The following is a 22,099-nucleotide window of genomic DNA, read 5'->3' as shown; positions in this document are numbered from 1 at the left end:
TATTTTTTTTTGCAGTCGGATTATAGAGATACCGTTAAGCAACACATTTTTCTCTCGTCGTATATAAACTTTGAAAAGCGGGGCAACTTGGCTAACCAGGACACGATGGGAGTCAAGTTTGCAGTCGCAACTTTTAAAGAGCCATGTGTGCAAAAAGATCCGAAATGAATCGCTCATGAGGTTGCTTGTTGGGAGTTTTGATCATCTTTCCAGTTAAATGGCAATAAGAGCTAATATATATATATATATATATATACACGGAGTGTGTATATATATATATATATATACCGGTATATGTTTTTTTTTGTTTGTTTTTTTTAGAGCGACATGGGAGGCAAGAAAATTTTGCAGAAGAAATGGACATCGTTTCTGAAAGCGAGACTGGTCTGCTCCATGCCTTATTATGAAACCTTGAAGAGCGCCTACACCCTCGAGCTGGGAAGCTGGGACACGGCAATATTCTACGGGGCTTTTATTCTGCAATGGTAAGCGGCGTTGTAATAATATTCCTGCACAGGTTATTATTATTTATTATTATTATTATCTTTTATTTACATAGCGCCAATAATTTATCCATCGCTTAGATGCTCAAAGTATGGGAGAGGTATACAAGGAGCTGTGAAAAATGAAACTATCAATAAACAAAGTATTCTAAGTAACGGTATTGTCTACTTGAGTTCTGGAATCACAGATAAAAGTACAATTATATACAAAAGAACACCATATTTTCAATTGTTTCCATGATACCCTGTTATATTTATTATATGATAATTCTATCATAAAGCTCAATAAATCCTAGCGAGAAGAATAAAGATCTTTGGATCGCCGTGCGGAAATCACTTATTGTACAATTGGTCAAAAAGTCTTCAAAAAATGTGTTGTGAAAAGCTTTCCCAGATTAATCTCTTTATTGGAGGACATTTTTTCTCTAAGTGGGTCCAAAGGAGCAAAGAAAGGGCAGATGGTCAGCATGTCGATGGTGGGAAAATCCTCCCTCCCGCTTTAGCGGGAAGCAATTATATCTAAAGTCATAATTTGACATTTCTGAAGTGCTTAGTGTTTCTTGTTATGATGTTCTTGCTCCGTTCAGGTTCAGTGGTTATCGTTCTACTGTTGGCTCATCTCCTGTACAATTTATTGACCCCGTGACTTGTGCTAGTCACAAATAGCACAACACAAACCCAAACTAGGCCCTCTTAACAATTTGTGAAGACTCTGTGAAGGACAGGGAATAAGATGACTGATACTTTTACTTATTATTTTATATATAGCGCCATCATATTCCGTAGCGCTGTACAATGGGTAGACAGGACCTGACAATTTGACTTACAGGAACAGGTAAGGAGGGTCCTGATCAAAAGAGCTTACAGTCTAGAGGGATTTTACCATGTGGTCTTGTCAGTGACCCAGTACAAATTCAGACTGCACTAGAGAGGGAATTAACCCCTTAATGACAATTGCTCAAAATGCATTGTTTTCAATATTGTCTTTAAGGGGTTAATAAAGTCCAAGTAGTGTTTGAGACCCTCCGGCCTCTCGCATATTAGGCGAGGGGGCTTCATCAATGGTCTTGTAGTGACACACTGACCAAAGAAGTATTCTCCTACACAGTTTCACAGCCACAAAGCCCATTTGGCAATTTAAGATACATTGAGATGGCAAAATTAGGAACAAAAATTCTCCTTTCAGAGTTTTGCGAATTTTGGGTGTTCCAGCACTAGATGTGTTCTAGAGCAACATAAAATGTGTGCGCAACCAAAAAGGTAGCTAGAAGAGACCTAGCTGACATAGCTCTATGCCTCTTTCCATCTTCTCACCTGCCCTTTGACTCCATCTGGCAATCTCAACCTCCATCTTTACCATATTTCAACCATGAGCCACGCTTATTCCAAGCCATCCAGTTGGCAACTTATAGTTGGTATGTATGAGTTTTCGGGGGATGTATGGGCTCTTTAAGGTGTATTTATTGTAATGTAGTAACTTAGTAATTTAGTTTGGGGGGAAAAAAGATGCAAGTCAATCAAGTTGTTGTTGATCCCAAAGAAGGCAAAAAAGTGCTTTCTAATTGTAAAGTCCTTCTTGACTCCAAGTATGTCACTGGATCAACGCGTTTTAATTGTATTTTTGTGATGACGATTCATTTTAGATATTTCACAAGCAGCCCAAGGACATTGGAACAGCTGAAGTAGCTCAGTAAAACGTTGCGAACTTTGACTTCATTACTCATCATTTATCGTTGTCGGCACAAACCATAAATGTCACATGTACTTCCAGATGGTTAAAGACCTTCAATTGACACGACATTAAACTTATATGATCTGCAGAATATAATTCATATCTAGCCTGGTCTGTGTACGGACTCCAGATCTGCGAGCTATCACGCATAAAATGTGTAGGATACTGGAAACGGCAAATTAAAAATAAATTGATTTTATGTTTTATACATGGCTAGATGTGATGGAAATCGTGACCCATCACTTCTACTGGTTCCATTTAGCATCAACACTGGAGCATTCAAACTCCTTGAGTTCTTTCTCCATTATGAAGTGCAAGGAGATGTGTTCGTGTCCTTGTGTGGGAAACATGTGGAGGGTGGGCAACGGGGCAAATGCATATGGAGGCAATCGCAAGGAGGCACCGTGAAACCTTAAAGGGAAGACACAGCTATGATGTGCGGTAAAGCGCTTGACGCGTCCCTTTAAGAAAGCTTCCTTAGAATTTCCTGAATATCACATAACTTGTAAGATAATTCAGAGTAAATAGTACGCCAGCCGCTCCCTACAAGTCGTCGAATCATAGCTTGTTATCTGGATCAGGAGTTCAGAATTAACATCATGTGCAAGAAGAGAAAAAAGCCGACATGGCATTAATGCTCGTTATGCACCTAAATTACCCTTTTCAGAGAAACTCACTCAAATTTCTGTGTGATTTCTATGGGACGTACTGGGGTCTTACGTAGTGGACAATGCTTTCGAGTTTCCATGGAAAAGGGACTGAATTGACCTTTGAAACCCAATAATGAACTTTCCGGTGTCCTGTTTTTGACCCGTTTTTTTTTTTTTTTTTTTTATTTATGGAGGGGGTGACACACCTTGTCATGTCCTGCCACTTTACAGATCTCTGGTCAGACCCCATCTCGTGTAGTGTGTAAAGTTCTGGAGACCCTTATCTCAAGAAGGATAGATTTTGGAGTTCAGAGGAGGGCTACAAATATTGTGAATGGTCTGCAGAATAAATATTATCAGGAAAAAAAAAACTAAAGGTATAAATAGGTTTTACGGTAGGAAGAGGGTGGTAGAGAAGTAGAACAGCCTCCCAGGAGAAGGGGTTGAGGATAATATTAATGAAAATAAAGAATGCATATGGTTATTCTGAATCTAAGTGAAGGCTAAGTTTTGATTAAGGTTTGAGTCTTCACATCAAGAAGAGAGACAAGATAGACCCAAAGGTTCTTATCTGCCATCAAATTATGCTGGTTCTGCTTTAGGTACATTAAATGTTTCCTAGGAAAAGTCGATGCAAAAATTACCACCGAAGGAAATTCGCATGGATTTTTTTTTTGGGGAGAATTGTAATTTTAGCTTCTTTTTAGAGGAACCCTCGTTTGTTAAAACGGAAGCTCCACCTGTTGAGCCCGGTTTGGGTATCTCTGTAACTGGCAGCCGCTGGCACAGAATTAAGCAAACAAGTCTTTTTTCCCCGGGACGAGTGATTGAATGGGAGATGTCGCCGTTAACAGATGCACATAATTACTGGGAAAGAAAAACACCATGAAATATGCAAGGAACCGTTGCCAAGATAACTGAGAATGGAGCCGGCACGGAATAGGGGGTTGTTTGCCGATATCTCGCTTATTATCAAGTAAATATTGAGGCTGAATAGGTTTCTCCCATCCCACTCATCCTTCGCGCAGCTGCCAGGGAACGTCCTTGGTGCATCTCAGCTGGTGGCTTCAATCTGCTTACTCGGCTTCTTAAAGGGGTTCTTATTCTTCAATTCAAATGCCTCTTAACCATTTCAGTACCAGTGGGGTGAGCAGAGTTTAAAGACAGATACCACTCTGGAAAGAGGGTACAGCTCAGAGACCAGTTAGGTAAGGTACTAAATTGGGACCCCCATATGTATAGTATACAGTGCCGGCCCATGGACCGGCCCAAAGGGAAATTTCCGGCCCTGGTATACATGATCATATAGTGATCGCCGTGGTCTCTGCAATGGGCCCTAGAATGCCCTGCAGAAGAGAGAATGGGAAATCTAGCCGGGGGGGGGTGTGTTTGAGAGGCAGGGAGAATCCTACATAAATGCCCCTCTCCCGAGTGTCTGTTTTACCACCCGTTTCCTAGAACTACTTGTATCAGTTTTAAACTCACATGAAAAAAGTTTTTTCGGATCCAGTTAAAGTAATAATAAAATACAGGAACGTAATGTCCAGGGGGCAAGGACCTGGCAGCTTTCCCGGGTGCCACAAGGTGAGGGGCACTTTTTAGCTGGGTGCAGGATTCCTGACCTTGCCCTAGGCGCCAAGACCCCAATTTATGGGTCCTGGGACTATCCTAGTCAACTCAAAATCAAAGAAGAATGGCAGGCTATATAAATAAAAGATAATAATAATAATAATGCTCTTGAAGACTTTTTAATGAATCAAACTAATCCTCTAGATCAGACCTGGGCAAAGCACGGCCCGCGGGCCACATCCGGCCCGCTGAATAGCTCGGACCGGCCCGCAAAGAGTGTCCTGGTGACTCACCAATGAGTCCGGTGTCCCCCCCCGCCCCGGTCACTTACCTTAAACTCCTGTGTTGGAAGCGTTTGTCTCGGGTGCCGGCGCTTTACGCTGGGCGCTGGCATATGACGTCAGACGCCGGCGATCAGCAGTGAAGCGCCGGCACCCGAGACAAACGCCTCACGCTTCCAACACAGGAGTTTAAGGTAAGTGACCGGGGCGGGGGGGGGGGAGATCCTGAGAAGGGGGGGTTAGGGAGTTAGAGGGGAGATACTGAGAAGGGGGGGTTAGGGAGTTAGAGGGGAGATACTGAGAAGGGGGGTTAGGGAGGGAGGTCTTACTGTGTGTGTGTGTCTTACTGTGTTTGTGTGTGTGTGTCTTACTGTGTGTGTGTGTATCTTACTGTGTCTGTGTGTGTCTCACTGTGTCTGTGTGTGTCTTACTGTGTCTGTGTGTGTCTTACTGTGTCTGTGTGTGTCTCACTGTGTCTGTGTGTGTCTTACTGTGTCTGTGTGTGTCTTACTGTGTCTGTGTGTGTCTCACTGTGTCTGTGTGTGTCTTACTGTGTCTGTCTTACTGTGTCTGTGTGTGTCTCACTGTGTCTGTGTGTATCTTACTGTGTCTGTGTGTGTCTCACTGTGTCTGTGTGTGTCTTACTGTGTCTGTGTGTGTCTTACTGTGTCTGTGTGTGTCTCACTGTGTCTGTGTGTGTCTCACTGTGTCTGTGTGTGTCTTACTGTGTCTGTGTGTGTCTTACTGTGTCTGTGTGTGTCTTACTGCGTGTGTCTTACTGTGTTCATAGCTTATTCAGTTATTGTAATAAATATTTTAGCCCATTTTTTAGCTCAAAATATTTTTTCCTTTTTTTTCTCCTCTAAAATCTAGGTGCGTCTTATCAGCAGGTGCGTCTTATAGAGCGAAAAATACGGTATGCACTCCAAAGCCTTGTTCATTTTGTTCACTTCTGTGCTGTGCTAATAGTTATTCAGGCCTTACTTATTCAAGCACCTCTACCAATGACGTAGGCTTGAATAACTTTATTAAACAGCACATAAGTTAACAAAATGGACAAGGCTTCGGAGTTTGTAGTTTGTAGAGGTCTGGCCCTCTAAAACCATTCCAATTTCTCATGTGGCCCCATGGGAAAATTAATTGCCCACCCCTGCTCTAGATTGTAAGCTCCTTTGAGCAGGGCCCTCTTCACCTGTTGTTTCTATAAGTCATTTGTTATGTTACATACTACTTATGTCCTGTCTACACGTTGTACAGCGCTACGGAATTTAATGGCGCTATATAAAAAATTAAAATAATAATAATATTATATTAAACGATTCATGTTCAGTAATGCAAGCGACAGAGCCCCAGAGTTTAAAATCCATTAATCTGGGGTTCAGTTTGTATTAATGAAAAAGTGTAGTTAATGTGAGATGACGATGAATTATTAAATGCCCTTATTTTCCATAAGGCTGCGTTGTAAAGCAGCCGCGATGGTTATCAGCGTGTCTTCCGTGTGAGTAACATTTTACGAAGTCTCATAAAAGCTGTCCTCTTTCTATACGCGGCAGTAAGGGCTGCATCAGCGGCTGCCTACACAGTATTTATGGTTTTTATATCATCCCCGGTGAAGCGCTTTTGCCAGATTAGCAGATTTTATCGCCAACTAGGGAGATTCTTTTTGATTTTAAAGCTAAATACGACAAACTACATATTACGTATGAATTAAATTGTATTTTCTTGTTTTCCATTGTTTTTATTTCTATATAGGGATATAAGTAGTTGTAGATATCATGTTGGTATGGGGAATACAGAATATCAGTGTTACCCCCTCCTGGTGCCAGAAAATACCGCTGGGGCAATTCTATTTTTCAAACCAAAATCTCATTAACAAAGTGTTTCGAGAATCTGGAGTTTATTAAGTATCCTTTTTTTAACTAAATGCATTTATTTTCACTGCAATCACAGCTTCTTGGAGGGGGGATTTAACAAACCGGTATCGTTAACGTTCCTGTTGTCCTCAGATCTAAAACCTTGTAGGGATATTAATGCGGTCTACAAGACCGGACTTAGAATTACATTGGCTTTGCTGAGGATAACAATATTATTCTCTTCTGAAATGGGAAAAAAAACCTGTTTTTAGTGAAATGGGAACAGTTGTTTTTCATGACTGCAGTTGACATCCCGTTCCGATACGTCGAGCAATTTATCTGCTAAACCGAAAGTCCAACCTCGTACAAACCTTTTTTCTTATCCATACGAAAATAATATTTAGCCATGAAATCCTGATTTCCCAGGAGCTTCGAACAGCACAGCTTGGCTTTAGTATTCCCAAAAAAGAATTCTATATTTATTATGTTAAAAAAAACTAATTAATGGAGTTATAATAATAATATTAATAGTAATATATGCATTCGAAGCACACTTTATGTATGTATCATGAGAGTATATGCAAGGTTTGGGTGATCACCACCCCCTCCATTACTTTATTTCTCCCCGGTTGTTGAGTTGCTGGCAGGGTTTTTAAGGGGGGGGGGAATATGAGATAATATCAAGATATCAGATTCATTGATATTATAGTTTAGCTGGTAATCGATCACTTTTAGAATAATTAGTTCTCTAATACAATTATACTGATTAAAAATCAGTACAAGATTATGCTAGTTTTATTAAATTGTTTAAGCTAAAAGCTATGATTAACAGATCCCACCTTAAATTGAAGACGGTTCTTTTCTCTTTTTGTTGGTGTTATAAAGCATTCATTATACAAAAAATATTTTTTTTTATTTTTGTGCTGTTTTTGTGTTTATAAAACTATTAAAATTTATGGAAAATATTAGTACATTGTTTCTATATTCCCCCCCCCCCCCAGGAGGAACATGGAGGCATCTGCTATTTGCCAATATAGCATATCGGATATTCAGAAGGTGTTTGACGGTCCGTATATGGAATACCAAGACTCTTCTCGGAAATGGTCCAGATACAACGGTGACGTTCCAAAGCCCAGGCCAGGCTCGGTGAGTAGCGGATATACGTTCACACGTCTTCCTCACTAACAGTGATCGCTGCCTGGTGACCATTCTAAAAGATCTCTAAAAAAGTCAAAAAAAATTATTTTGAAAAAAGTTCTGTATTTTTATGCAGCAATTACTGATTAATAGGGGATTGAGAGCTCTACAATCGGCGTTCTTGCAGTTGTAAAGTGGCAAGTTGAAACAAGGACATGCTCCTCGGTGATCTTCCCAATTACATGCCTCTCTGTTTACTGGTTTTTGTCTCCAAATATTTAGGAGACGTAATCATTTCAGGCTAAAACGACACGTTCCCCCCCCCCTTCAGGCAGACTCATTGCCTCCCGCCGGCTCAAAACCACGCACAAAGCTTAAACAATCTTACCGGAAACCCACAACCCTTAACCCTCGAGTACGGCCAGACCTTCATGCCCACCTTCCCCGAGGATCATTTGTACTGTTATAGACATAAAAAAAAAAAATGTTTATAGAGGGCAAATATCCTCCGCTACCAGCTAATACAATCCAAAAGGTTGTGTCCAAAGTAACTTATGTTGTTGTTTTTACTATTTCTTTGCGTGTTCTCAAGGTCTTGTATTTGTTTTCTCTTTTGTTTATCTTAACTGAAAGTAATCCTCGCTTATCCGTGTAAAGGCTGCTTGTATATAAAAAGAATATATGAATAGAAGGCGCTTGAATGACGATATGCGGATAAAACGTAACCGTTTGATTGCCGGTGGGGAGAGGAGCTGTCGGCAAGAAGATGGTCACCATTGCATGACAATAATAAAGAATATTAATATAATATTAATAATAAAATTAAATAGATCCAGGGTAGCTTTTTTTCAATTAAGGGTGTCCAGGTGTTTCCTACATCCTGGGATAGATCTAAGAAAGGATCATTCAGGGGGTCGAGGAATTAAATACTTCATTATATGTATTTTCCATAACTGTTCTCTTTTGAAGGGAAAATCTAGTGATTTTATTGTAAAGATAATCCTGGTTTATTCATTCCTTTTGTCCTTTCAGTGTATCACGGATGAATTCCGGAGCAACGGATATAACTCTTCCCAGGATCTCCCCAATAACGTTCTAGATTTCGTGAAGCTTCACCCCCTGATGTACGAGAAGGTGAAGCCGGTCGGTGAGCAGCCAATTCTGATGAAGAAGAATATTATATATACCCGGATAGCCGTGGACAGGGTCACTGCTCTGGATAACAAGCAGTATGATGTCCTCTTCATAGGGACAGGTCTGTATTTCTTCTCGTCATGATCTTCTACTACACAATCATCATCATCATCATCAATGGTCATTGACCTTCGGCACACTGGCTCTTTTGGTCTACTTCTATTAGAATTGCAGATCGATCTGAATCTTGTATTTATCTGACATGTTCCATTCACTAAAGTTGGAGTTTGTCAGTAGACTTAGTATTTAAACTCTTTCTTCGCTACTCATTATGAAGGGCCAACCCCAGCAAGCCTCTGCTGCAAGAGGAGATGAGCCGGTCCTTTATAATTTATAGCAAAATCACGTTCAGGTTAGAGAAATCTCCACATTTTAGTTATGCGTTATAAAGGGCCAACTTAAACAAAGCACGGATTGCTCTGTATAATGCATAACGATATCAGAAAGATGAAATGTTCAATTTACACTCCCCCCGGTTTGCGGAATGTACAAAAAATTATTATTATTACAAAAATGTAATTTGGTTACATGTTCTTATTCTTCTCGTTGTTGACGGTCTGCTCGGTGACCCATCCTTTGGTTTGGATTTAATTCAATAGGTGATGGCTGGATTCACAAGGCTGTCGTTATCAACTCTGGAGTTCATATTATAGAAGAAATTCAGGTTTTCAAGGAGCGGCAACCAGTGGAGAATTTGGTGATCTCTAAAAAACAGGTAAAACAGCCATTTTCTATATAGATTAATTCATTAACCAAACACCAAAACTATATTTTTTGATAGAACATAGAAAAAAGGGATTGATTGCACAAAATAATTTAATAACATGATCCCATCTTCGTGGTACGTTGTGAAAATACAAATGCCTAAAAATGTATGTTTTGCTAACAAAAATTATTTATCCCCTTTACAAAAAAAAGGGGGGCTATGTCTGGATTCTCCAGCAGTTGTGGGACCTCGTTATTTATGGATGTCGGACCTGTCATCCCGCAGAATGCCGTCTTTGCCTAGTCATGCTTCATAACATATGCTAGCCCTGAGTATAAAGCGCAGTGGAAAATGTTGGAGGGGCTTGCCTGGCGTATGTTAAGAGATGACATTCTGTTTACGCATGGTTTCGCCGCGTTGGCTGTTGCGGCTCGCTTTTGCTAGCAGGGATCTGTGACCATGTTTGGCTTCATTTCGACCCAATTGCGAGATCTCGTGGGAGCGTTTTGTGACCTCCTTCGTGTGACTTTCAAGGCCAATGACACTCTTTTGGAAACCCAGAGTGCTACAAACCGTTCTTGCTCTGCGTCTGCAGTGGCTCTTAAAAGTTTAACATTTAATTTGACAGCCGACATGAATCAGTTTTCCCGTTCCTTAAATAATACTAAAATATTATTATTTTAATTATTTTTTATTATTATTATTATTTTTGTGGCTCGTGAAATCCCATGCATTCTTGTTTGCCGCTTCGGCTTTAAATACTTTTTCATGATTCAGATCTCTTTACCATAAAAAAGTATTTTTTTTCTTATATCATGTCATGCTTTAACTTCAACTAAAAGCAATAGGTAAGGTTCATGACATTCTGCAAAAGGAAAGGCTGTGCAAAGTCTGCGGTCTACACTCTTTCATGCGGTTTATTTTACATCACGCCTGTCTTCATCTTAAACTTACCTAATAAGTTAAATGTAAAAGGGTAGTTGGTCTGTATCGGCTGTTGGGAAACTGGCAGCCTGTAGGATAGTTATTAGAGATATGGTGATTTAAACTTTCTTTTGCCAGCGGTGGGCCACAAATGTTACCCTCTACTTGAAATCACCGGTTCTGGCCGTTCTCTCCCCATGTAAACGATAATCCTGTAAATTCCGTCACATTGTCAAATCAGCTTCACCCACAGCAAATATTGTGACCAAATCACAGTAACATAGTAATATAGATTGAAAAAGAGACCTAAGCCCATCAACATTAACCCCATCCTTCCTGCTTTTGATCCAAAAGAAGGCCAAAGAAACCCCAATTAAGCTTTTTTCCCCCCAAATTTTGCCACAGGGTGAAAAAATAAATCCTTCTGGACTCCAAAAAGCGATCCGATTTCTCATTGGATCAAGAAGCTCTTATATTTATTCTATTTCTATAACTTTTTTTGTTCTGCTTTTCTAAAAAAAAAAAAAAATAAATAAGCCCCTTCATTGTATTTGATAGAAACTCCTCTCTTGGCAGTAAATTCCATACCTTTATTGCCCTTACTGTAAAGAGCCCCTTCCTTTGTGATCTATATATATATATATACCGTATTGGCTCGGATATAGGCCGCCCCCGTATATAGGCCGCACCCTAAAAGTTTGGTGCTTTTTTAAAGAAAAAGTTTTTTTTCTTTAAAAAAGCACCAAGAAAAACATGCTGCCACTCTGCCCCCCCCCGAGATACGCTGCCACTGTCCTCCCTCCCCGCGATACGCTGCCGCTGTCCTCCCTCCCCGCGATACGCTGCCGCTGTCCTCCCTCCCCGCGATACGCTGCCGCTGTCCTCCTCTGCCCCCCCTCCTCGACTTACCGGAGCAGACTCCCGGGTGTCTTGCGGGGCCGGCGAGGGACATCTACGCAATACGCGTATGCAACTTCCGGTACCGGAAGTTGCATGCGCGTATTGCGTAGATGTCTCCCGCCGGCCCCGCAAGACACCCGGGAGTCTGCTCCGGTAAGTCGGGGGTGGGCAGAGGTAAAACGCTTAGATAACCTCCCGTGCCGGCACCCCCCCCCCCCGTGGGAAGTGCTGGCAGGGGAGGCTGTCTGAGCGTATCGGGGAGAAGGATGCAGGTCCCCTGCACCGCTGCGGGGGATCTGTATCCTAACCCCGCTGCCTGCCCGGCGCCCGGGACTGCATGTCCCGGGCGTCGGGCGCTAGACCCCGAATATAGGCCGCACCCCCACTTTAAAAACTTAAAGTGGGGGAAAAAAGTGCGGCCTATATTCGAGCCAATACGGTATATATATTTATATAGGACTACATCTCTCAGTCTCCATAAATCATGAATGTTTTACACCAACAATGGGTAAATTAGATTGGACCCATTCTGATATTGGTGGATATCCTGAGTTATGATTCTCAGATGGGTGGGCTGATACCCCAAGTGTGCATTAGAGGCCATATATATCTAAAGCATATTTCTGCTGAGCAGTCATCATTCCAGACAAACCCTGTCGATTGCCCCTTATTTGGCTTTTTGCTCCAGAACCGCTCTGTAAGTATGGATCTGGTTCTGGAAATGGGTGGGATGCTTTGATGGTCACAGTGTAAGCCTTCTATAGAGCTGAATACAAACTCATCGCCGTTATGCTCTCCGGTTAACACCGGCAATCGCTTCCTATTAATAGCACTCACTCCAGATAAAGACTTCAGCCTCACTCCATACTCTCTCCAAAGCCGTTATCTCTCCGCACACTGAAAGCCATTTTTAAAGGGACAGTCGCTGGTTAGTATGTTAGGTACGGATAGCGAGCAGGCACCAGACTGATCATTTCAGATAAATCAGTAACTAATTATAATTACAGAACATTTAACTGTTTTTAATTTATTTAAATCAATTTTTTATTCAGAGAAGCAGGGAGTTGGACCCTACAGTGAAGAATACAATGTAGGAGGTTGGATAGCAATGACATCAGTCACTAGTAGACTTCTCCATGACTGTAGAATCATGAGATTAGGAGTTCAGAACTATAGGAAAATGCAATAAAATGCAAAAAAAGTGTAGATAGACAGACTTTTCCATACGAGCAGCCGCTCCATGAATTCTCCAAACACGGGACTGTTTGCATGTACCGTATGCCAGTTTGAGTCTCCAAACAAAAAGTCTAAACCTTTTTGGGAAGAAATGATTGTGGTTCAGTAATTCGTTACATGTGATTGGCACGAATACACGAAAGGTCAAACCATTAACGGCTTTTAAGGGCCAAACCCCTAGTGATTATACTCCCAAGGGCACTCTGTATCTCGACCAATCCATCGAAAACCGCTTTCCGGACTTTGCCGTCTAAACTTTGTAAAATCTGTGGTAATTCAATTGAAAGAAAAGCTAAAGAACTTTGCAGATTGCTGGAGGGAATGTTGTCGTGAACCTACGAGGCTTCGTTTACAGCGTCTCTCTCCTTGCTACGGTTTCCAGAATACTCTGGTTTTCCGATACGTTCGTCCCCCGGTTGCTGTTATTTCTGTATATTCTGGGCTTTTCTGAAATTATCAGTAAGGATATGCGGTACTTGGTAAAATGAGCTCTGGATACCCCTTGATGCTGAATTTAAAGGAAGAGGAGACCTTCAACTGGACTTCATCTTATTTAATTTATCTGATAAATAAATTTATCTGAAAAGCTATACATATGTAAATATTAATTTATAATATTTTTATATTAGCTGTGCATAATATTTTAAACAGCTATTGGTGTGTTCTGACCTGTGCGGGGGGGACATAACTAGAAACTACAGTGCCTACTTTGCCCTAAACAGCTGGTGGACGCCACCTTTGCCCCAAGACATTCATGCTCACATACACTTATGCATGCACATTCATGCTCACATACATACATAAACATAGCTGGGAACTTGTGCGTTCCGGCTACCCGGAGCCTATCCCGCTCCCGCGACCCAGAGGATTCGAGTGTCACCTGTCATGCAACTTTCTGTCTGGAGCAGCCTCGGTTTTACCGCCGGGTCACATGACTCGGATACGTTCCTGTCTCCCGTGCCGGTTCAAAATTATTTAGAAAGCTCCCTTCTGACCTAGACAGGTCTGGAGACAGGAACAAGTGTGTGTGTGTGTGTGTATATATATATATATATATATACATACTATAGATGTCATTTATGCCATATAAGAGGGTTCCCTTTATACACTTTTATAATAGAAGAATAAGAAGGAACATTAACTGCTTTGTTTGGCTGCTCCTCGTGATAAATGACTCTCATTTATAGCTCACATGCAGCCATGCCGTATATATATATATAGATCATAAGTCTTTCTTGTCTTCAGTTTCTAGTCTGCTTTTTGTATCTACTCTGAAAACTTGGCAAGACTTCGGCAAATATTGATGGTTTCTTGGGCTTCGCTGCAGAACCTGGGAGAATTCATTATTTATCAGCTGGCTCCTTTTCTTCCTGAATATTTTGGGTTTCCAAGAAACTGTTCGAGAATGAAAAAGAAAAAGAAATGATTCGCTTTACTTCGTCATTATGGCAGCATAACAGTCAGAAAGACGTCGGGAAATAAAACCCCGCCAGCCATTAGGAAGCATCGCCCGCTCTCATTAACTTTGAAATAGGAATAAGCGTATGTGCGCATCCGGTGGCGGAGCCGGGCTAATTAATAAGAGTCACCAGGTGATCGCGGTGCTGCACTTAAGAAATTACTAAACCATTTTTTGGGTCGATAGGATGATTTTAGCAGTTTTCTGAAGACGTGTTTTTATGAAGCGGGTAGTGCGCTTCGATATGTGAGCCGACGGCAGTAAAGGGCTTGGAATTGTAGCAATCGCTGCCCCGTCCTCCTTAAAATAGCTTCACCTTCTTAAAGGCGACTCCGGCTATCATGATCGGCTGCTTAAACCCGTGCCGCGACTCATCAGACTGTCGGGGAGGGGAGGAGCTGCAGCTTCTTCCGAAGTTAATATATTTTTATTACCTTTCAAAGAATGCACATTAACGTCCTCGTAATGCGTTCTTTCGAGAGGCTGTCGGGGACGTTAAACTGGGAGAAGGGTATTCACACCGAATATTCATGTAGATTTGTCTTCTGTTCATCGTTTTTGATACGTTATAAAAATAAACTATTTTTTTAACGCAATCTTACTCTACAGCCTTTGGAACGCCAGCCTAAAACTTTTGCACAGTGCTGTAGGTTACATGGCTGCTTAAATGACCGGGGGGGGGGAGTTTTATTTTATGGTACTAGGATATATGTGTGGTTAGGAGGGTAAAGGGGGCTTTAATGAGACTTTTTATCAGAATCTGTGACCTGTTGGTAGACTTGATTGAGTTTATTCATACATACAAGGTTTGCTACTAAATTGTACATTCCGGGGTAATAAAACTATAATTTTTTTTATAATTCTTGCATCCTGACCTATTGTTTTATTCTGCTTTGCAGAATAGTTTATACGTAGGAGCCCCGAGCGGAGTTCTGCAGATACCACTATCCAGCTGCGACAGATACACGTCGTGCTACGACTGCGTTCTCGCCAGAAACCCGTACTGCGGCTGGGACGGAGACGCGTGCAGCGACGTTCTCACATCGGAAGACAGGTAAAGCCTCGCGGGGGTGGGATGTTTCTTCTCATTGAGGAAAGAAACGTCCGTTTTGTGACGTCAATTTGTGATGTCACTGTTTAGCCCTGTATGCAAATGACTCTCCAGCCATCATATGCACTTTAATTCATATGATAGCTGAGTGGTCTCTTTTGATTCACAAAAATCCCCATATGCATTTGCCCCTAACCCGCATGCCTCCCTCCCAGCTAAATGGCATGCAGGAGATGTATTTGGCCGAACCGATCTCCAATCAGATCCTGCACCGGCTCTGTGAACACTCGGGACAGGGGTCTAAAGAGACCCCAGTGCACAGAGGTTGTTCTGCTGCCGTTCTGGAGCTGCAGCTTCTCCCCAAAGTAAGCATTTACTTGTCTTTTTTTTTTGCAGGTTGAACGAATGTATTTGAAAGAAATCACAAAGTACTTTCCTATGCATTCTTTGCTCAGGGGGCTGCCTGGAGTGTCCCTTTAACCCGTAAAAAAAAAAGTAAATGCCAAATGCCCTAATGGTGGTCCCCTGCCTTCCCAAAATCTAGCACGTACCGTGTTTTAAAGCCATCAGACCGGAGTCTGCGGTTTTTGCAGCGTGAGGGCTGTTGAAATAACAGCGGGACCGCGTCTAACACAATGTTTTGTTGACCTCTTACGGCTGGCGAGCCAATTGTGAAATTCCCACCTCTTGGCTTCCGATCGCTGGGCCGAGCCGGTCTCACGTACTCGCAGTCACTCGGGAATAACTAAAACCATTAGGGCTAAAGTGCAAGGGATTTGTTTATATGCTAATGCATTAACTGAACTCATTTGGCTCGTTTTATCGTTTGTCAATACTTTTTCCCTAGGAATGTCATTAGTATTAATAAAATTAAGCCCTATAAAGGGTTTTGGGCCCAATGACAAGTTATGCTGTTTTTACCCCTTTTCGGTGCCAAAGGGCTGCACCAGGGATTGCAGATCACGGCCGACACCGAAGGGGTTAAACCAAACTTCACTGTGTGTTTCCCGATGTGAAAAGAAGGAGCTAATCGAGAAACCGCACATGCTCCATTAATCAACTCATCGAGACGCCTCGTGCGTTCTTAGAAGGGAGCGCGTGATAAATGTAGCTTTGGTTTTTCCACCAATTATTAACTGGCTTTGTAATGATTGTTTAAATTAGCTTAATGAAGAAGAAAATCTTACATTGTTTTTAGTATCACTTCCTTGCCGGGAATAATTATCCGGCGCGACAAACAACTGTCAAATATTAGGGAACTCCCATTGCTGCCCCCCCATTTTCTCTTATCCTCTGGGAAGTGGTTGTGTGTAGGGGGCCATTATTTATGGTGGTCTTCCAAAGACGCAAGGAGATTTAGCCATCGGTACGTAATCCCTAGCCTCCTGCTCCCTACCATTAGTGGTAGACTCAAGACGTTGGACCAGCTAAGAACAGTACAAGAGATAAATCACAACAGAGCTCCCAATTTTGAGGACACAATGGCAGACTTACGGTGCCAAAATGTGTTCAGTGGTCTCTTTGGGGAGACTCTTTGATCTTGGGATCCCTCTTCACCCCAAGGATAGAAGGAGGCATTCTGATATTTAATGAGGAACTCGGGTCAGGATCTCCATGGGTCCCAAGTAGACCACCCGCGCAAGTGGTGGCAGTAGATGCAGAGCAGTTGGGCTCCATCGTTCTCTAATGGCCCCTTCACAGCTCTTAGAATTCGCCTCATGTTGTGTTTTTCTTTTTTTTTTTTTTTCCTTCTTAATTAAGCTTTCTCTTAACGTTTTTGATCTGTAGTTGTCATCGCTTTTTACAGTGTGAGTTGTTTTTTTTGGCTGCTTGCAGGGTACGGATGACGCAGGACATGCAGAGTGGTATCGGAGGATGTTTAAACAGCACAGACGAGGGTAAACGCTCTGTTTATTTTATAACATCGGAGTTGCACGCTTGTAGAAAAGGGGGGGGGACTCTTATTCTAAATGAAATTGCTGAAAAGTAACAAATCCTTACATTACATCTAAGCTTCTGATCCTCTAGTTTTCGGTTATGGCCTCTCGTTCTAACATTCTCCCTTCTTAGAAATAAACTTCCCTCCTGTACTTTGTTAAATCCCTTATGTATTTAAATGTTTCTATCGAACACTGTTTCATGTGATATATATGAACTCACATCCGTGTTGCGTGTTACAGGTTAAATACATCACTGCATAGAGTATTTTGCTCTTTTCTTATTTGTAAATGTTCTGTTTCGTTGAACGATCTGCAAAGATTGTCTTTGGCTGGAAAAAAACCAGGCAAACGTATGAAACGGCTGCTCTCGTGTCACGGCAGCTCACAGAATCCGCACGCTATGGGGCCGCTTCATTAAATTTCCTGTTTCAGGAAGCCGGAATGCTGTCCGAATGTCTAATTAGAGCGCAAAAGGCTGAAGATCTAGCATTTCGTTCTCTGTCACATACACACTGAATGCACACAAGCTGGGAGAACAGCAGACATCTGTAAAGGTTCTGGATGGATCTTTGGCTCCTTGGTCTGCTCCCCGTTAAAGATTCTATAGTGCCGATTATATTGTAACAACATATTTAGTAGAGAGGAGCAGCCAATCTAACCTTGGCCCAGTCCAATACACCTTTCGTTGATCCCCTGGTCCTTCTTTAGTAGAGGTAACTTGGGCAATGGACTATAATGTGATGTCCCAACCAGCCAGTGAGGCTGAGGAGCCACATGAGGAAGAACTTCCGGAAAGTGCAGTTCCACTGGAGCTTTAGCTCTAGGTCACCACGGACTGCGTCTTCCGGAAGCAGTTGGTGGGTACTGGTGGCTCCATCACAATAGACCCTCTAGGACCCAGTTACAGCTTCAAGTATGGAATCGGTAGCCATATCTTATTTCTTGCATAGGAAATACAATACATTTTTTTATAACAAATTTGCTTGCTTTAATAAAGACATTAGTTCTGATCAATATGTATATTTTTCTAGGTGCTTCAGTGACCAAATCACGGACAGTTTTGAAAGGCGACGATGTACTTCTGCAGTGCGACCTGAAGTCTAATCTGGCCAGGCCAAAGTGGGTAGTAAACAGCAGCTATCCGCTGGACGAAAGCGACGTTCACTTCCGAGTGGGGAATGATGGCCTCCTCATCATGGACACGCTACTGGAGCACGGTGGAGAATACAGCTGCTATTCTGAGGAGAATGGTCTACGGGCCGCGGTGGCCCTCTACACGCTTAACGTTCTGCTGGAACTGCCCAAAGAGAAGTTGTATTCGGAATCCACTCCGGTAATCCAGTTGCCTACGGCGGCCAGCCTTTCTTCCAACAAACTAGAGTTTGTCTACATTTCCATAATTACTATTCTCGGTGGACTCTGCGTAGTCCTGTCTGTCGTTTTGCTGTATGTTTCTTTTCAGCAAAAAAGGAAGGGCAAGTACGCGATGAGCAACTCCCGGTCCACAAATGTCGAACTCCACACGGTCTCATCAAATTTCAAAGACAAGGCGGACGATATTAACAACTACTCCGACGGGTGTTTGCAGATCATTCCTGGTGAGGCTCCTACCATGTCTCCCAGCAAGGAAACCCCGCCGCCGCCACCGCCGCCACCCCCTCTCCCATCCGAGTTCACCAACGGCATAAGCACGCTACCCAACATGCTTCGGAAAATGAATGGCAACAGTTACATGCTTCTAAGACAGAACGAGGAGGCCAGCTCTCCTCTGTACAACTCCTTTACAGAGGAACTCAGCAAGATCCTGGAGAAAAGGAAGCACACGGTATTAGTAGACAAGCTGGACGAAAGTTCTGTCTAAAATAAACTGAAAAAAAAAAAGACATTAAAACACAAAAAAACAACCTTTTAAGCTACCTCAATGTAAATTTGTTTTTTTAATTACATTTTATGACATTTGGACTCACATTGTAAGTGAATATTTACCATACAGATTTATTTATAATCATAACCACTTTGGAAGTCATGGATCCTTTCTTTTTTATCTGGATACGTACCTGTTGGAGTTATTTTATCGTTCGTATTTATAAACTTGGCCGGCTCATGGGAAAGATTTGGCGCGTCCTGCTGGCGGAGAGAGTCCCCGTTCCCCAAACGAAGTAACTGTGCCCAAAGCAAAAAGAGACGTTCTAGAAAGTAGGTAAGTAAATGCAGCAAACGAAATGAAGAGGCTTCTTTATGATAACCAGTTCTTGATCAGAATCAATTGCCACCGTCTGTATTATTGACAAAGTTTATCCGTCTAGTAACGTCACAGTTTATTAGAACTTTACCGCATGCATTAGAAATATAGATAGTAACGTCGTAGAATGAGTGAGGTTGAACTTGATGGACCTGTCTTTATATATATATATAAATATATATATATATATATATAATATAAATAAAATAAAAATATATATATAATATAAATAAAAAAAAATATATATATATATAAATAAAATTAAAAAAAAAAATATATATATATAAAAAAAATAATATTAATTAATTTAAATCACTCTTTGGTGAGGTGTTCCAGTTTAAACTAAGGAGATTCCTTAATCTAGAAACAGCATAAAGCGGTTAATTCTCCACAAACTGCACCTTAGGGGTTTGTTTGCTAAAGAGGGAGTTTGCAGGAGAGTTGCAGTTTCATCTCATTGGTTACCGAAAACATTAACTGACATGATACTTGAAAGAAATGATGCCCGTAGGACCGATGTTCCCTCCTTTCGCTGGAACCTGCATCGCTTCAAAGAACTGCGTGCCATCCATTCACATGGATTTAAATCCCCCGTAGATCACATGATCGTGAACATAGAACCGAGTGATTCAGCTAATCTGTATAATCATTAAACAGATCTCTGAGATGCGGGTAAATCTACAGCACAGCGTGTGTTAATGGTTACAACGAGAGGGCCCGTGAAATAACAACGTGACTAATATCTCATGATGGGAAATGAAAACCTTTTTTATACAATCTAGCGATTAAATCTGCATATATGTAAAATCTATGTTCATAAATTGGTAATTATTAAATCTACACACATTCCCCTGCCCACCGATCTGTCAAAATGGAACTCGCTGCGGTTTGAACCTGCGTTCCTAGCTCTGGGTTCCTACGGAATCAGTATTTGTATGCATCCGTTTGAATAGGGGACCTCTAAGACCTAGGGTGACCGCATCGGCCATGTTTTCCAGGACATGCATTCTGTAGGACACAGCCTTTGATGGCCAAGATACATTTTGCCCCGTATTCTAAGCGGCCGGGGTATCCTCTTTAAATAGAACTAGTTTTACGTCTCTGAAGATAAACATTCTCTGACTGGTTTTCTGCCAAAAGTACAGTAAAAAAAAAATCTACATGGAAATGTAAACCGTGGGTTTGAGTTTCTAAGACGGACCGTTTCCAAACCAGTAACCCTGTCTGCAGCACAGTAATCTGAATTAGTCATAACTGCTTTGAAATCTGAATAAACAGCAGGACCCGTGGCGCAACTGGCCCAAGAACACTACGTAGGAGCCGAGTCTATGCCATAGTCCATTCCTCCCCGGTGCTCCGCTGACTTAAAAGGCTAAGCACCCGTATATGACAAAAAGTCTAACGGCATGCATCCCAACTGTCTCTCTTTGCACGAGACAGTCCCAACTTTGCAACTCTATCCCGCTGTCCCACCGAGCTCTACCTCTGTTCTTCTTTTCGGGAACGCAATCCAGGGTTTCAGATTTCATTCTCTGCAACATAATATGTATTAATTTGTTTTATTTAATGTGATAGAAATGTCTGTTGGGGGCGCCAGCCATGTAATCCATACGTCATCTATTCACAAAAAAAACCAAATGCACCCCCATAATGTTTTCATTAATAATTCATTCTTCTCCTATTTTTTTTTCCTGAAGGACAAACTCTCCGTATTCCACAAAACGAGACGCAGAAGGAGAAGAGTCGTGATGGAAGGAGAACCGCATGGTGTTGGAGCATTTGTTTTATTTTTGTGCCGGCGATTATAGAACAATTCAGACGGGGAGTAAATTACAGCATCTGGCAATTAGCGGCTGATTATCCAAGATGACCGGTTAATGGCACCAGCTGTTGGTTAATACACCTGGGGTGACTGCGCCGGCCTTCATGAAAAATGAATCACCAGAAGACGTACAAACATTCAGAAAGTGCGCGGATTTCAGCAAAACTCGGCTTAAAGCCCCTTTGTGATGGCTTTTTTTGCAAGACGGATACATCCTCCGTCAAGAGAACGTTGGAAACGTCCGTGAACTGGTCTTGCGGCACCGCTGTTAGTTTGATGAGGTCATTTTAATGGCTATAATTTATTCTCTGTGCGTTAAAACCACTGTTTTTATCCAACGCGAGCTCACGTGCTGTATTCCCTCCCCGAGCAGGTGGAACGTGTTCTCATTTACCTCTGTGATAAAATGTATCATGTATGTTTCAACACTGGGTTTTTGGGTGGTTGGGTGTAAATCCAAGAAGCTTCCTAAACGCCCGAGAAGGAACAAAATATATTGAAGAAAGTATGAGTAGAACAGGGTGGACTGGGGTGTAATTGAAGAAAGAATGAGTGGAGAGACGTTCCCAGGACCTCGCTAGCCACAGCAGCCAACTAAGCGGTTACTTTCACACTTAATATATAAGCTGAGTTGGTTCGTTTAACTGTAAGAGGGTACCGATGTAATTCAACGAAGTGGTAAGTGTGTGCCGCGTATGAGACATGGCCTAATATTCATCAGAATCCTTAACGTTTTTAAGCTTTGGAGACAAAACGTCGAGGTATTTGGAATGATCAATTCATGACTTGGAGTAATTTGACCGATTACGTATAATTAGACTCCTTGGTCATATAGTTTCTTCCTTTCCGTGGGTTTAGAGCAGCGGGGCGAGTTCATCCGTTGATGTCACCTGACGGCAA

The 22,099-nt window shown here is 41.9% G+C and overlaps 1 protein-coding gene across 1 annotated transcript in view; it reads left to right on the top strand.

Moving 5' to 3' along the window:
- SEMA4G (semaphorin 4G) overlaps positions 1-21,654 on the top strand; it is an 82,483-nt gene extending 60,829 nt beyond the window's left edge. The window contains exons 9-16 of the mRNA XM_053450389.1: positions 322-485; positions 7,590-7,734; positions 8,758-8,980; positions 9,519-9,634; positions 15,044-15,198; positions 17,032-17,093; positions 18,167-19,335; positions 21,075-21,654. Coding sequence (XP_053306364.1) covers positions 322-485; positions 7,590-7,734; positions 8,758-8,980; positions 9,519-9,634; positions 15,044-15,198; positions 17,032-17,093; positions 18,167-18,996 — 1,695 coding nt within the window. The 3' untranslated portion in view covers positions 18,997-19,335; positions 21,075-21,654. The remainder of the gene's footprint in view (positions 1-321; positions 486-7,589; positions 7,735-8,757; positions 8,981-9,518; positions 9,635-15,043; positions 15,199-17,031; positions 17,094-18,166; positions 19,336-21,074) is intronic.
- Positions 21,655-22,099: the final 445 nt, after the last annotated feature.

This window comes from Spea bombifrons, chromosome 11 (genome assembly GCF_027358695.1).
Source record: "Spea bombifrons isolate aSpeBom1 chromosome 11, aSpeBom1.2.pri, whole genome shotgun sequence".
NCBI lineage: Eukaryota > Metazoa > Chordata > Amphibia > Anura > Pelobatidae > Spea > Spea bombifrons.
This window is presented reverse-complemented; position numbering and strand designations above follow the sequence as displayed.